General features: G+C 40.6%; 1 protein-coding gene across 4 annotated transcripts in view; it reads right to left on the bottom strand.

The window, feature by feature from the left end:
* Window positions 1–12,004, bottom strand: part of ASTN2 (astrotactin 2) — a 939,506-nt gene that overhangs the window by 68,442 nt on the left and 859,060 nt on the right. For all 4 annotated transcript variants that reach the window (XM_077283456.1, XM_077283455.1, XM_077283458.1 and 1 more), the window contains one exon: window positions 8,212–8,353. In XM_077283456.1, the coding sequence (XP_077139571.1) occupies window positions 8,212–8,353 (142 nt within the window). The remainder of the gene's footprint in view (window positions 1–8,211; window positions 8,354–12,004) is intronic.

Below are 12,004 nucleotides of genomic sequence, written 5' to 3'. Positions count from 1 at the left end.
GCTACTCCCAATTCAACAACTCACACAATTCACACAGGTATTTGTTAAAGGCCTTCCAAATACCTCTTCACTGAGTCACAAGTCACACTTACCGCCGTCCACACTTATGCTCAGGTCACACTCAGCTCGCTCACACTCGCTATGCTGATGATTTAAAGATTTTTTTTTTTTCCTCTATTTCCCTTCAACAACAAGCCACCTTGCTGTTCAAATGCACTTCAAAAAAGTGTAATGTATGTCTGGCCTGCCGCTTTTCAATTGGCCTGCCCTCTGTATCTGTGTGATATATATTCTGTGTCCTGTGAGTAAAGTGTTGTCACACTGGAAATACGTGGAGAAGCAGTGATCTTTAATATGCGCCCATGTAATCAAGGAATTCCAGTCAGCGTCCTTCATTCAGACTCCAGCCAAAGCAGAGTGGACCTCCTGAACCACGGGGTGGTACTGAAAGAGGTACCCCAGCACGGTAGACCCTGTTACAGTAATAAAGAAAAATTTCATTTTCATTAATATGAAGGATTTGGGCAGGAGTCTCCTATATAGAATGGTTATTGGACGCCAGGAGGCATTTATGGATCAATGAAACACGAAAAAGAAAGGGATTCATTGATCCCTTTGGGGGCAATCAATCGCAGTTTGGGCATCCATTTCCATTCCTTTTGGAGGAGTAACTGATCCCAGTTGTCTCCTCTTATGGGAGGAAGCACAACCTCGATGACCTGGAACTGTAAGGCAAATGGATTATCAGGGTGTGCTTCAAGCATGTGCCTGGCAAGGGTGATCTGTTCCTTTCGTCTGATATAGCCTACATGGTCAAGAATGCGTTTTCCAAGTTCTCTTTTTGTTTTGCCTATGTAATTTCATGGGCAATAGCAAGTTGCCATATACATCACGCCTTTTGTTTTGCAGTTTGCAAATTCTCGATTTATAAATTGTTCATTGGTTGTCGCACTGATAAACGTCTTGCTCTTACAAATATAACTGCAGGCCTTGCAGTCATCACATTTAAAGGTACCCAATGTTTTTTTGTTGATATCATCTAGCCAGGTTTTTCCTGTTTTCCTTTCCACAAAGTGACTGTGGGTTAAATGGTCTCTGAGGTTCCTACCTCTTCTATAGGTGACTCTGGATGTGTTCGATAGGAGATCAGCCAGATCTCGATCTGCCTTAAGTATTCCCCATAAATCTTGTAGTATATTCTGTACTTCATTATTCAGATCATCAAAAGTGCCAATAACATGGATGTCGGCAGTGGTGTCCTCTCTGTTTCTTGGTGACAAAAGGGAGTCATGATTCTGCGACAGTGTAAACCTATAAGCCTCACTTATGACCTTTCTTGTGTAGCCTTTCTAAAGAAAACATTCTTGTAAATCCCTTGGTTCATTGATATAATCAGCCATAGTACAACAGTTTCGCCTCAATCTAATTTACTGGTCTTTTGGTATCCCTTTACGTAATGGAGCTGGGTGATGGCTCTTCCAGGATAATTAGCCATTTCTGGCTGTCGGTTTACGATAAAGGATTGTCTCAAGATGTCTATTCATTTTGTTTATTATAGTGAGTTCCAAAAAGTTGAGGCGATCCACCTGGATCTCACTGGTAAAAAAAAGGCCAATTTCATTTTGGTTGAGGTGGTTCACAAACTCAGTGAAATTTTTTTCTGTATCTCTCCATAATATCAACGTGTCATCAATATTCTTAACCCATAGTAAAATAAACTAGGTATATTGTTCAGACGGTTCAGAGAAAATGATTATGTTCTTCCACCATCACATATACAGATTTGCGAAACTTGATGCGCAGCTGCTCCCCATCGCTGTCCCGACCTTGTAACTCTAAATACAATAGGCCAAATACTTCCCATTCCCAACTAAGAGGAGCATAAAAGCCACCATCGCTATGGGCAAAGTGTATTGATGACACGTTCATGTTATAGACAAATACGGAAAACTATTCACTGAGTTTGTGAACCACCTCAACCAAAATGAAACTGACCTGTTTTTTTACCAGTGAGATCCAGGTGGATTGCCTCAACTTTTTGGTTATCACTATAATAAACAAAATAAATGGACATCTTGAGACAACCCTTTATCGTAAACTGACAGCCACAAATGACTTTTTATCCAGGGAGAGCCATCACCCAGCTCCGTTATATAAAGGAATACCGAAAGGCCAGTCCATTAGATTGAGGCAAAACTGTTGTACAATTGCAGGGCAGCAGCAAACTCTGGAAAGGGAGTACATGATGTACCACAACAAATGGAAACCCAGCACATGCAGTCAACGAAGATAGAAGGTAAGTGAAGGAGGTGCCTTGGCTTACACCGATTGGAAGAGGATGACTAACCCCTCCCGAGAGTGGTACAGCCTTCGGACACAGAGAGTAATAGATACCACCAGGGGTTGAGCAATGACATAAGTAACTGCCAACGACAGGAGGTGATGGTAGGAAATGTCCTCTTTGCTTATTGGTTGGAGAGGACGAGCCTCCGGCAAAGAGGCAAACAAGATAGGTTGGGAACTAAATATGCAAGATATATCCCTGTTGAGTGATTGGCCCTTTAACTGGGAGGAGAGGAATGGGCAGGACAATCCTCCCCATAAATACATGCTGGTTTGGCCGCCAAACGTTGCCTGCAACCATGGTGATATGTTCAACTAAGGACCATAAGAGTTAACTGAAGTTTTACCATGTTTAAATACTGCTAGCCCCTGATGACCATGGCACTCACCACTCATGATAAAACGTGTAGGGTTTTGGGGAACTACTAAATGCAGTGAAGGAGATTAGCCCAGCTGCCAATACAACTCAGGGCTGATAACCTAGATTGTTGGGAACAGGAAGACACTAGAGCACTTTATAGTAAATCTGCCGACAACCTAACTGTTTATATGATCCAGAGTCGTTAATCAGGGCACTAGAAATAGGAAGGCCAAGGGCACTTTGTTATCAACCCACCATATGGGATCACTGACAAGGGTATACACTCGGTATAGTGAATAACAAAGCTTTTGGTTATTGAATAATATCCCAAGTACCAAAATTACAGTACCAAGCTGTGATAAAGATCTTAGTTGATCGAAAAGCGTTGCTTATACCTTTCTTTTTCGCTGCCTATGCATCCATGATGTACAAAAATTCTTGATGACTATAAAGTTTTAACTTGGAAAATAAAGACTTTGAATTTTAAGGAGCTGGAACTACCACTTCATTCCATATATTGTATCCACTGCACGTCGGGTCAGGACGAGTTCCGTGCACCTGTGGTATCGGTGAGCTGGCAGAGGCTTAGCCTCTTTTTCTTTTGTTTTACCAAAATTACAGTCCGTGGATATTGATAACATCCCTGAGACCACACTCGCAACTGCAGTCATTCCTTAGTGGATTGATTTTAAAGGAGATAAAATTGTTAAAATAGTGATTAGTGTTAATTTTAAGACTACATAATAAAAGTTAAATTTTATTTATATCACTCCAATTGGATTAGTCAGTGAAATTACATTGAAAGGTAATACAGTACCAAATTTCAAACAATATGAAAGTTGAGGCACATATAATCTATGTAAAGTATCACTTGATGGGAGTGTATAATAATTATTAAGGACACTAGATAATAATAATATATTGCTGCTCGAGACAGCAAGAGAATAATAACAAGCAAATAAAAAAGATCAATTATGATAGAAAGTGCAAGCAGCCATGAAGTGCATGTAAAATTATTTCAAGGTGATATACAAATGAAAAGCCAATGTACAATCCAAGGCTGAGTCACAAAAATTCATTTAATAACCAATTCAAGCTGGCAAATTTCAATTAAAGGGGTTGTCCCATTTGGGACGTTAAAGAAGCATTCCAGAATTGTTTTTAAAATTGATCATTTCACTAGACACACATTATATATAACATAACTAGTCCTACCTTATTTAGATACCCTTCTCTATCTGCAATTTCACAGTGTAGTTTGCTTCAGTTAGATCATGTCATTTCATGGTGACTGATTGAAAATTACATGGCTTTATGCTACATGAAGGGGGTCCCCATCTCAGTCAATAAAAGGTGTATGATATAATTGCATTGAATGTACCAAAAACGTTATATACAGGGAGAAACTCCTATCGCAGTTAATGATGATGACTATAGTAAAAATAACTTCTTACTATTTTTTTTGAATTGTAAAGTATAGTTGCTCAGCTTATTGTTAAGAAATCTAAAAATGTGATATTTCGGTCAGACTGACTAAACATTCTCAAATATTGGATTTCATGAACTAATAAGAATGCAAAAGAGAAGCGCTGTGAGTGGCGGGATGACAATTGCCTTTGCAATATGAAAAGGAGTGCCAGGAAGATATGAGCGGATTAATTCATGGGACTATGATCCAGTATCCACATCAGTGGCATCTGGAATCTCGATGGGAGGTTTCTTACCTTCCGGCATCCCTGACGTGGCTTTTGATTAGCCAGGGCTGCCACACAGAAGATGATGTTGCGTCAGCTCTGAAAAATCAAATGCCGTGACTGGAACTCCTGAAGGTGAGACTTTTGCTGCCTTTTGTCTAGCCACCAGCTACCACTGACCTAGACAATCTAACCCTGTGAATCGATCTGCTCATCTTTAATTGCCAAGTTCTTTTGAGTATGGTACAATGTTTAGGACTCTACTTTGTATCTTACATTGTGGCATGTGCCCTCTTCTGCCTAATGATGATGACTAGACAGCTTCTGTTACACAGTTGTAATAGAGGCAATCACAGTTTGGCCTCCTAACTGTATATTTATTTATAAAATATTTGCCTATTCAGATGTCCATAACAGGCAGAATAACCACAGTGTCATTCTAGCAGACAAAGACGGTACTGGCGTCAGCTGGTCTGGTGATACTGTACTGATGTATCATAGGATTTATAGCATGGAGGAATAACATACAGGATAAGAGATAGGAAAGGAAGGAGACAGAAGGCTGAATAGCATGGACGTAAGTACATAAGAGATATAAGAGGGGCAGAATGTGACAATCAGGTGCGGTGCAGTTATAGAAAAAATGTGTGTGCATTGATTCATATACAGGTCCTTCTCAAAAAATTAGCATATAGTGTTAAATTTCATTATTTACCATAATGTAATGATTACAATTAAACTTTCATATACTATAGATTCATTATCCACCAACTGAAATTTGTCAGGTCTTTTATTGTTTTAATACTGATGATTTTGGCATACAACTCCTGATAACCCAAAAAACCTGTCTCAATAAATTAGCATATTTCACCCGACCAATCAAATAAAAGTGTTTTTTAATACCAAACAAAAAAACCATCAAATAATAATGTTCAGTTATGCACTCAATACTTGGTCGGGAATCCTTTGGCAGAAATGACTGCTTCAATGCGGCGTGGCATGGAGGCAATCAGCCTGTGACACGGCTGAGATGTTATGGAGGCCCAGGATGCTTCAATAGCGGCCTTAAGCTCATCCAGAGTGTTGGGTCTTGCGTCTCTCAACTTTCTCTTCACAATATCCCACAGATTCTCTATGGGGTTCAGGTCAGGAGAGTTGGCAGGCCAATTGAGCACAGTAATACCATGGTCAGTAAACCATTTACCAGTGGTTTTGGCACTGTGAGCAGGTGCCAGGTCGTGCTGAAAAATGAAATCTTCATCTCCATAAAGCATTTCAGCCGATGGAAGCATGAAGTGCTCCAAAATCTCCTGATAGCTAGCTGCATTGACCCTGCCCTTGATGAAACACAGTGGACCAACACCAGCAGCTGACATGGCACCCCACACCATCACTGACTGTGGGTACTTGACACTGGACTTCAGGCATTTTGGCATTTCCTTCTCCCCAGTCTTCCTCCAGACTCTGGCACCTTGATTTCCGAATGACATGCAAAATTTGCTTTCATCAGAAAAAAGTACTTGGGACCACTTAGCAACAGTCCAGTGCTGCTTCTCTGTAGCCCAGGTCAGGCGCTTCTGCCGCTGTTTATGGTTCAAAAGTGGCTTTACCTGGGGAATGCGGCACCTGTAGCCCATTTCCTGCACACGCCTGTGCACGGTGGCTCTGGATGTTTCCACACCAGACTCAGTCCACTGCTTCCTCAGGTTCCCCAAGGTCTGGAATCGGTCCTTCTCCACAATCTTCCTCAGGGTCCGGTCACCTCTTCTCGTTGTACAGCGTTTTCTGCCACATTGTTTCCTTCCAACAGACTTACCATTGAGGTGCCTTGATACAGCACTCTGGGAGCAGCCTATTTGTTGAGAAATTTCTTTCTGGGTCTTACCCTCTTGCTTGAGGCTGTCAATGATGGCCTTCTTGACATCTGTCAGGTCGCTAGTCTTACCCATGATGGGGGTTTTGAGTAATGAACCAGGCAGGGAGTTTTTAAAAGCCTCAGGTATCTTTTGCATGTGTTTAGAGTTAATTAGTTGATTCAGAAGATTAGGGTAATAGGTCATTTAGAGTACCTTTTCTTGATATGCTAATTTATTGAGACAGGTTTTTTGGGTTATCAGGAGTTGTATGCCAAAATCATCAGTATTAAAACAATAAAAGACCTGACAAATTTCAGTTGGTGGATAATGAATCTATAATATATGAAAGTTTAATTGTAATCATTACATTATGGTAAATAATGAAATTTAACACTATATGCTAATTTTTTGAGAAGGACCTGTATTACCTCATTTTAAAGGGAACCTGTAAACAAGTTATTACACATGGAAGAAGTTGTATAGCTATAGATGCTTGTCCACTAATAAAAATAATACCTTTCATGTGGATGGACACTAGTGAAAATCAGCACAAATAATTTCTAATATCCTTGTATTCGTACTGAATAACAATTCCAATGCAAGTGTCACCCTTCCGCTGTTTCGCCGGGATAATGGAAGCTGTTACTTCAGAGCTCCCAGGGTTAACTACCCTACCTGTGGCACGCACACAGAGAGGAGGTAATGACAAGCATAGGGAGATGACAGTCCATTCAGGTACAAGATCAGTTCACCCGAGGGTCACAACCTGGCTTCTCCGAACATCTCCATGGAGCCAGGTGACCAGCAGGTCCCAATCCTGGCTTTCTCCAAATGTATTCATGGTTCTGCGATGGTCAATGGAGCTGTATTCTCCCAACCGGGGTCAAGGTCCCCTAGGTTGTTTCCTGTAGAATGATAGATCCATGTCCCTCATGATGGGGCCATGATGTTTTGGCTACAGTCCTGTAAAGTCCCTGAATATTTGGATGTCTTGGTTGAATCTCTGCTTCTCTCTCTGTCTCTCTAAATAGAGGCATATAACCTATTTTTCTACTTAACAAGTGTCCTTCATTCAGTATTTACACAAAGGGTAAGAATGGAGATGAGATCAAGTAGCATTACTTTATTATTTAATCTATTTGCATAGTTTTTCCTCCCCTGTTTTCGAAGTCAACAACTATCTGGCCTAGACAATGCATAACTAGCATATCAGTAATCATCACTAGTCATGAAGGATAAGATTACACTATGTTATATTGAATATCAGTTTACAAGTCAATATTACAGGCTTACACAAACATCAGGTTTTTTTTTGACCAGCCAGAAAGAAATGCTTAAATTCAAAAGTCAACATATAGATAACAGCCTATTCTTTCTGAATTGCTAAAAATAGTCACTTGGTAATTAAGATACAATGCTAGGGAGGAGGATAGGGACAGAGAGGAATAAACTAAATGGGAATAGGGACCAAGAGATAAACACACACGTCTTACAGCAAACCATAGATCACTACTACAACTGCAATCCAACTACTTAGATTTAGCACACAGCACAGGAAGACAAATCTTTCACCTGCAGGGACAAGAAGGTCGGGCCAACTTTTACAGGAAGTAATGACCAGATCAGGAACAGCTGAAATAAAGCTGCATGTTTCTGACCAGCATAGAAAGGGTCGTTAACCTCTTCAGCACCAGAGGAAACTAAATCCATTTAATATGGGACACAAGTCATACCATCTCTAAAGAAGACCTGCGATTCATTACCTGACATGACTGTCTAACTCCAGGTCTTTCAGGGGGACATTACACCCTCATGTCAGACACATAAAACATGCAAGCCCAACCTTACTATTCTGTCTATGAAGACGACTTGTCTGATGCCTAGGGTATAACGGATGCAGCTGTTCTCTTAATATCATTTGCTTATTGATTTCCTTTTAGAATTGGTCTCAGCTTACTTGTAAATACTGTCTGCTTCCAAGCACTTGAAAATGACTGAGTAAAGATTGCTGTCTGATGTCCCACCGTGGCTTCTCCCAGCTGCAATGCATGCTGTACCCAAACCAGACAATAAATCATCGGTGAGGCTGAGCGACTCTCCTGGCAAGAGATGAAAGAAACAAAAAAATATTTAATAGAGCTAATTACGTAATAATGATCATGGTCTAATATTATTAGAATCACAAGTGTAAGACATGTAGGACATCTGAAAGGGATGAAGGGTTGAATTTACCAGAAAAGTACTGCCGAAATAGGACAGCCATTAGGACATAACATAAATAGAATAATTCACCATGCCAATCTATGTCATGTATATATGATCTACATATGCACAAAAAAAAGTTTTCAATGGACGTTTTAGGCCAGAGTCACACTTGCGAGTGCAATCCAAGAAACTTGCATGAGTCTCTCACATCAATACCCGGTAGTTTTATGCAGCTGAATGCTCTGGTCTGAACCGCAGGCGGCAGTGCCGGGTATTGATGCACGAGTTTCTTGCATTGCACTCGCAAGTGTGACACCAACCTTATTTGTTCACTGTCAACAACCCCTTAGGATATGTGCACAAGATGTCTTTTTCAGGCGGATTCTATCTGGAACCTGCCTGAAAAAGAGATAAAAATGCAATGTCAAAATGATGTGCATATGTTTTGTCTTTTATCACTTCTTTTAACTTCTTCAGGCTTTGAAAGCCAAGAAGAAGATAAATGAAGTAACCGGTCCATTCTTTTGGTGGCTTCTGACAACGTTTTCCTGGAGCATCTTCTGGAATATTATTTCAGGGGCCCACCTTATAGCTCCAATACACAGAAATGATAAAAAGCCATCTGGGATGCTGACCCAGCTTTATACTGGATTCCACTCAGTTCAGATTCACAACATCTTTGTGAATAACAAACTTTTAGTCAAACTAAAACTTGCAGAAAAATCTGAAGTATGGAGCTTTCAAGCCAGTTGTAGTTTCCAAAATAGATGAGAGATATTTTTCATACTGTCTTCATCAAAACCACCTGGCAAAGCCACCCAAATCCATAGCACACTATGCCCGACTAATCATGAGAAACATTAAACATTTTTTACCTAGTCCACAATGTCTCAATCTCGTACCATGTCTTCTTTCCCCTTCTTCCTCCGCCTCCTCCTCTTCCTCCTCCTCTCCCTCCTCCTCCTCCCATCAATATTTTTATCCTCTTCATATATTGCAGTCATCATATTATACAGCACTGTGTACTTACAATTGCTCATTTTGACTTTCTACCCAGTTAATTCTTCTCTTCTCCATTAGGTCTGTGACATCACTTGATTAAAAACTTATCAGCTGATTCCTTCTAAGCTCCATGTAGCAATAGAACATCTCTTTTCCCTACATGGGTCATCACTGCAAAGTACCTGGCAAGGGGTGAGGAGCGGAACAGCTGAGTCAAGGCTTGAAGAGAGGGATGACTCATGCAGGGAAAAAAGACCTCTTGTTTCATCCTAAAGCTGGATTAAGCTCCTCAGTTATGTCATAGACCTAATGGAAAAGAGAAGAATTATCTTGGTAGAAAGGCAAAACGAGCAATTGTAAGTACACAGTGCTGTATAATAAGATGACTGAAATATATTAAGGATGCCTCCTTAAGTGGATCCCTATTAGTATGTAAACTACGAATCACAAACTTTTAGAGAAGTACAACTACTTTCTGAAGTCCAGTAGTTTTCAAATTTGTTGTCTGTTAATTTGGTGGTAACTACAATTCCCAGCATACACAGAGACCTTTAGACCTACAGGATATGCTGGGAACTACAAGTATGCTGCTGTCAGGGTGTGCTGGGAGTTGTGGTTGCTGAAGTGTTTAGACAAAATTAGGCACTGACCTGGTGGCAGCATTTACACTGGTGTATGGACTGAGCAGCAGCAACATTTACACTAAACTATAGACTGACCTGCGACAACACTTACTAACTGGCAGCATTGGTAGCACTGGGTTATGGAATGACCCAACGGCAGCATGTACACTATACTATGTTGTGACCTTTGCGGCAGGGCATATACAATGTGTGCAGAATTATTAGGCAGTGAGAATTTTGACCACACCATCATTGTATGCAGATTATCCAACTCCGAGCTGTATAAATGTGAATGCTTAGTGGATGTATTTGTTTAATGATGAGCGAGGATGTGGGATGAGGATCTAAACACCTTTTATGAAGGTGAGCAGAGTTATCAAGCAGCTTGTTGTCTTCAGGCAGAACGCGCCATAAAAGAGATTTAACTGACTCTGAAAAGTTTAATAAAAACTAGATACCACTGAACAAGACAGAAAAGGTGAAACGTTAAGACTGGGCCAAGAAATATCTGAAGAAAGACTTTTCAAAGGCTTTATGGAGTAATGAGATAAGAGTTAATCTTGAGAGACCAGATAGGTGGGCTCATGGCTGGATCAGTACCGGGCACACACCTCCCTTTTAACTGAGACGCCAGCAAGGTGGAGGTGGCACCGTTAGGGGCTGGGATTACTAATGATGAGCTAGTTGAACCTTTTAGTGTTGAAGATGGGCTCAAAGTCATCTCCCAAAGCTACTGCTAGCTTTTAGAAGTCACTTTCTTCCAGCAGTGGAGCAGGGAAAAGTCTGCATTTTTCAAGAAAATCTGAATTTTTCTGCAAGATAATGCTCCATCACAGCATTGAAGTCTCCATTGCTCATCTTCCAGGAAATGCCTTTAAAAGAAAAGAATAATGACCTGGCCCCTTCCTCACCAGACCTAAACCCCATTGAGAACTTGTTGGCCAATTTTAAATGGGAGATTAAACGTACAGGAGAACAGGCGCCTCTCTGATCAGTATCTGGGGCTGTGGCTGGTGATGTCCAAAAAAGTTGATCGTCAACAGATTCAGAAACTGACAAACTCCATGGATGGAGCTTATGACTTATTGATGGGTGGCTGTATTGGAAACTGATTTTTTTTACGTATTTTGTACATTTTGAGCAGTGGTTATTCTCACTTTTATTTTCACAGATGATCATACACAATTAAGATGGAAAATGTACCTTTTATATTTAGTTGGATAATGATTCTGCATACATAGATATTCTCCTAAGAGACAAAACCTCACATTTTCTTTCTTAAATGTTCAGGTTTCAGGTTTATTAACCTTTTGGATTGACTAACAGAACTGGAGTTGTTTAAAGTAATTATCATCCAAAATACAAATTGCGTAAAATTTATACCAGACAATGGACTGACTGGCAACAGAATTTACACTAGACTATGGACTGATTAGTGGCAGTGTTTAGACTAGACTATGGACTGACCAACAGCAGTGTTGACACTAGAGTATGGACTGACCAGTGGCAGTGTCTACACTAGACTATGAACTGACCAGTGTCAGTGTTTACAATAGACTATGGACTGACCAGTGGCAGTGTTTACAATAGACTGTTGACCGACTAACAGCAGTGTTAACACTAGAGTATGGACTGACTAGTGGTAGTCTTTACACTAGACTATGGACTGACCAGTGGCAGTGTCTACACTAGACTATGAACTGACCAGTGTCAGTGTTTACAATAGACTATGGACTGACCAGTGGCAGTGTTTACAATAGACTGTTGACCGACTAACAGCAGTGTTAACACTAGAGTATGGACTCACCAGTGGTAGCCTTTACACTAGACTATGGACTGACCAACAGCAGTGTTGACACTCGAGTGTGGACTAGCCAGTGGTAGTGTTTACACTAGAGTATGGACTAACCAGTGGCAGTG

Source organism: Ranitomeya variabilis, chromosome 2 (genome assembly GCF_051348905.1).
Source record: "Ranitomeya variabilis isolate aRanVar5 chromosome 2, aRanVar5.hap1, whole genome shotgun sequence".
Taxonomy (NCBI): Eukaryota; Metazoa; Chordata; class Amphibia; order Anura; family Dendrobatidae; genus Ranitomeya; species Ranitomeya variabilis.
The sequence above is the reverse complement of the archived record's forward strand: the minus strand, read 5'-3'. Positions and strand labels throughout refer to the sequence as shown.